Genomic DNA, 5,100 nt, shown 5'->3' with positions numbered 1-5,100 from the left:
CTCGTGACGTCCGGGATCTCATCCGGGACTCCTAACAACTTTCGGTAACCTCGTATAACAATTCCCTATAACCCTAGCGTCATCGAACCTTAAGTGTGTAGACCCTACGGGTTCGAGAGACAGGTAGACATGACCGAGACACCTCTCTGGCCAATAACCATCAGCGGTGTCTGGATACCCATGGTAGCTCCCACTTGCTCCATGATGATCTCATCGGATGAACCACGATGTCAAGGATTCAATCAATCCCGTATACAATTCCCTTTGTCTGTCGGTATAGAACTTGCCCGAGATTCGATCATCGGTATACCTATACCTTGTTCAATCTCGTTGCTGGTAAGTCTCTTTACTCGTTCTGTAGCACGTCATCGTGTGACTAACTCCTTAGTCACATTGAGCTCATGATGATGTTCTACCGAGTGGGCCCAGAGATACCTCTCCGCCATGCGGAGTGACAAATCCCGATCTCGATTCGTACCAACCCAACAGACACTTTCAGAGGTACCCGTAGTGCACCTTTATAGTCACCCAGTTACGTTGTGACGTTTGATACACCCAAAGCACTCCTACGGTATCCGGGAGTTGCACAATCTCACGGTCGAAGGAAAAGACACTTGACATTAGAAAAGCTTTAGCATACGAACAATATGATCTAGCGCTATGCTTAGGATTGGGCCTTGTCCATCACATCATTCTCCCAATGATGTGATCCCGTTATCAATGACATCTAATGCCCATGACCAGGAAACCATGATCATCTATTGACTAACGAGCTAGCCATCTAGAGGCTTGCTAGGGACACATTGTGATCTATTTATTCACACATGTATTACTGTTTCCTGTTAATACAATTATAGCATGAACAATAGACGATTATCTTGAACAACGAAATATGGTAATAACCATTTTATTATTTCCTCTAGGGCATATTTCCAACAAAAATATACTGATCGATTGGCCTTCAGGCAGAACATATGCAAAGATTGCTATCCTGCAACATGAATAAACTGAGTAAAAGAACATATGCAAAGATTTGTAGCATAGATCAACATTCAAAAAAAAAGTAAGGACTTCATGGCAGAAAGCAGTAAAAAAAGCAAAGTTCAGTGACGAGCATCCATGCATAGATTAACATGGATAATTGTGAGTAAAAGGGCACTGATGGTGGCCACTTCCTGATTGTCGTGGGATACTACTCGGTATGTGGAAAGTAGACAAATCTGAAGATTAGAACATCCAAGATAAAGAGAAGTGATATTTGCATAGACATGGGGATGTAGGTCCGGACCCTTTCCCCTTGCCAAGACGGCCTCTGCAGCAAAGTTCCTCCCTGTTGTACCGATCTGAGAGAAAACCCTTCGTCGCCAGCGATTTGAGAGTGAAGCCCATACCTGCTGCCCGCACCTTCAGAGCAAAGATTGTATAAGGACAACACAGCTGGCCACCGTCTCTCACGCCAGCTGGATACCCTCGTCTGCGGGATCCATTTCCCTCAAGCGCATCGGCTGAAGCGTGTCCCGCTGGATCCCCTCGATCGCCTCCCCTCACGCCGGTTTTTGCTCCCCATGCGCTGGATCGGCTTGCTTCTCTCGCGCTCGATAGCCTCGCAAGTGTGCCTGCGGCTCCAAGGGGATCCGATGCTCAGTGGCATGCCCAATGGTGTCCCCATTAGGGAAGGCTCCGAGGAGCTTGGGAAGCTGCTGCGCCGCCATCGCTCAGATGGAGACGAGCGAGACAAGGCAAGTCGCGAGGAGGTGGGATGGGGTTAGGCCATCCATAAGCGTATCACGACCGTCTGGGGATGTAGGTCCGGACCCTTTCCCCTTGCCAAGACGGCCTCTGCAGCAAAGTTCCTCCCTGTTGTACCGATCTGAGAGAAAACCCTTCGTCGCCAGCGATTTGAGAGTGAAGCCCATACCTGCTGCCTGCACCTTTAGAGCAAAGATTGTATAAGGACAAAACAGCTGGCCACCGTCTCTGACGCCAGCTGGATACCCTCGTCTGCTGGATCCATTTCCCTCAAGCGCATCAGCTGAAGCGTGTCCCGCTGGATCCCCTCGATCGCCTCCCCTCACGTCGGTTTTTGCTCCCCATGCGCTGGATCGGCTTGCTTCTCTCGCACTTGATACCCTCGCAAGTGTGGCTGCGGCTCCAAGGGGATCCGATGCTCAGTGGCATGCCCAATGGCGTCCCCATCAGGAAAGGCTCCGAGGAGCTTGGGAAGCTGCTGCGGCGCCATCGCTCAGATGGAGACGAGTGAGACAAGGCAAGTCGCGAGGAGGTGGGATGGGGTTAGGCCATCCATAAGCGTATCACGACCGTTTCGTGATCGGACGTTAACTCGTATAGGCGAATGAGAGGGCTTCAAACTGGCTTCGGGAGTAGCAGCCCCCAGGACAATCGGCCCGTTAGTAGCCCACGCGTGAGTAGAGGCACATCAGACAGCCGAGTTCGCGACCTGAACATTGATTTGACGGTGATCTACATCCCACACGTGAAATCAACGGCTCACGAGCAAGGATGCGTGAGAGAGCTCGGAATAGGTTCGATTGACAAGGCAAGTCGCGAGGAGGTGGGATGGGGTTAGGCCATCCATAAGCGTATCACGACCGTTTCGTGATCGGACGTTAACTCGTATAGGCGAATGAGAGGGCTTCAAACTGGCTTCGGGAGTAGCAGCCCCCAGGACAATCGGCCCGTTAGTAGCCCACGCGTGAGTAGACGCGCATCAGACATCCGAGTTCGCGACCTGAACATTGATTTGACGGTGATCTACTTCCCACACGTGAAATCAACGGCTCACGAGCAAGGATGCGTGAGAGAGCTTGGAATAGGTTTGGTTTTACTGTCCTTAATAATAATAGACACGACCCATGATTGTTCTAACATTATTCTCTGTAAATCACCGCGGGAAAAACACAGGTCGTCGCAGCCGCATGGTGGCATGATCGGGACAGAGGTAGTAGAAGAGAAAGGGAAAAAAAGCATCAACACTGCGAGGCCAGCAGATGCGCCAAGCTCGACGTGTCAAAGAGCTCCATGAACCTCTGGTCGGTCTTCCTCGCCTTGGCCGCCGCGAAGTGCAGGTACTCGTCGAAGACGGAGGACAGGCGCCACTTCTGCAGCTTCCTCAGGCAGCCCACCACGCAGCCGGTACGGTGCTGAAAGAAGCACAATGGTTATGGTTTCGTTAGAAAGTGTTGTATGAGGTGTTAGGGTGCAGAACATATGGATGATCAATGGAGGCCTACGTACCTTGCCTCTCTTGCAGTGGATGAGCACCGGGTGGTTTCTCACGTCTGAATCCATGAAACAGGGAGCAATGTTAGTCAGAGGATGAGGGGTTTCGAGTGGTTATGCGTGATTTTGCGGCCTTCAGTCAGTGAAGATGTTTGTAGGTAAATGTATGAAATAGTTTTTCTTTTTCTTTTTTGCGAATGATGTATGAAATAAGTACCGAGGATGACTTTGAGGGCCTCGCGGATCATTTCTTCGGGGATGTCGACAAACGGTTCCTGCATTCGCAACAAGGTATATAGGTTTCAGTTATTTGTTGGCACACAAAAATAGGTTTTCAAAAGGGAGTTTGCAATTGCAGCGCACAACACATGGATGATTCTGAACTAAAGTTAGTCGGCTCGACCATAGGATGCATTGTTAATCGCCGACAGAATAAGCTGTGACCGAACGCCAACTTGCCAGCGTCGACGGCCTTTCGCGTCCCCACTAACTAGCAGGTCAATAGCTTGGATGAGCACAGAGCCGACAGCGGAATATGTTCTCGTCGAGTCACCGTTGCAGTGGATACCAGATAAAAACTAGAGCTGTTGATAGGCAAGTTGTTTTCCAACGCAGAGAGTAGCATGGCATGGCAGGTAAAAAGGCGAGCTGGTTGATCATATACTGTCTCTAATGGTAAACATGAAAGTGAAAGTGATCAGATATATATACTGTTTCTCATGAAAGAGACGGGTAAATGGACCTTGCAGAGAGCCAGTAAGAGTTGCCCAAGCAAATAGTAAGTATATATTACTATACTAGTACTAGAAGTCTAGAAAAGGCAAGTGCTGCCGAAAGTAAGTAACATATTCATCCACACCACAGCGGCACAGCCCACGGCTACTCTTAACCAAAGATTATTTACTACTGCCACACTTATATGCAGAGCGCATCAAAATGCAGTTGGGTGCAGATATGGTTTCGCTGTCCTCGGAAACGCACGAATCAGAGGCTGAACTGTTGGTCTACGTGCGTACCTTGCGGCCCTGGATTCCGAAGTGGTGGAGCTTGATCCCGCTGCGCCCCAGGAACCGCGCGCTCTGCTCCGGGTACGGCTCCGGGCACAGGTACCTGAAGCATGGCGCTTAAGAAGAGAGAACTCTGGGCGCATGGCCAAAGGTTTCGTTTCAGCATGGTAGGGAAGGGATGGACTCACACGACAGAGCGCAGGTTGAGGGACGCGAGGAACCGGAAGTTGGCCGCGTCGGGGAACCCCGACCGGAAGACGCCGTCGTCGACCATGCCGAAGTTGAGCGGTGGCACCAGCTGGAGCTGCGACACCTCCGCCTCCTCCCCGTAGCCCAGGCTAGCGCAGAGCTGCCTCGGGCGCTTCCATGGCTCGACGGCGACGCCCTCGCCCTGCTCCGCTTGCTGGGTCCTCTGCCTCGGCGAGACCTCCAGCTTCATGGCCCGTGGCGGTGTCGCGGCGGAGGCGGGAGGTGTGAGCCTCGGTTGAGTGCGAGAGTGTGCTGTGGAAGCGTGTGGGACGAGACCGCGATGCGGCAGGCTATTTGTAGAGGGCGAGGACTGCAGGGCTGCCATGTGATCGACGGTGATTTGCCGACGAGAGATTTTGGGCGAAAGCGACATGGATCCATCCGTCGTCGATCTAGCGCTTGCTGACGGCAGGGCCCCCGTCCGATGCGCGACGACGATGATAATTGGTGGCCGGAGCCAGGTTTTCACCGGATGAGACGAAGCTGGACGTAAACGTTCGCTTGACTGTCAGTGAGGCTGTGCTAGCAAAGCTCAGCTCAGACTCTAAAACCTCAGAAAATGTTGGATCTATGGCATGGAGCGACACTTGCCGTCGTGGCGTGG

At 51.7% G+C, this 5,100-nt stretch overlaps 1 protein-coding gene across 1 annotated transcript; it reads right to left on the bottom strand.

Annotated features, from left to right (window-relative positions):
- Positions 1 to 2,821: 2,821 nt before the first annotated feature.
- Positions 2,822 to 4,826, bottom strand: LOC123402315 (probable tyrosine-protein phosphatase DSP2). The gene is made up of 5 exons (XM_045096218.1): positions 4,436 to 4,826; positions 4,257 to 4,350; positions 3,458 to 3,515; positions 3,256 to 3,299; positions 2,822 to 3,161 (listed from the first exon to the last, which is right to left on the bottom strand). Exons 1-5 carry the CDS (start codon positions 4,819 to 4,821, stop codon positions 2,988 to 2,990), a joined length of 756 nt encoding a protein of 251 aa, XP_044952153.1. The 5' UTR covers positions 4,822 to 4,826; the 3' UTR covers positions 2,822 to 2,987.
- Between the last annotated feature and the right edge of the window lie 274 nt (positions 4,827 to 5,100).

Source organism: Hordeum vulgare, chromosome 6H, assembly GCF_904849725.1.
Source record: "Hordeum vulgare subsp. vulgare chromosome 6H, MorexV3_pseudomolecules_assembly, whole genome shotgun sequence".
Taxonomy (NCBI): domain Eukaryota; kingdom Viridiplantae; phylum Streptophyta; class Magnoliopsida; order Poales; family Poaceae; genus Hordeum; species Hordeum vulgare.
The sequence above is the reverse complement of the archived record's forward strand: the minus strand, read 5'-3'. Positions and strand labels throughout refer to the sequence as shown.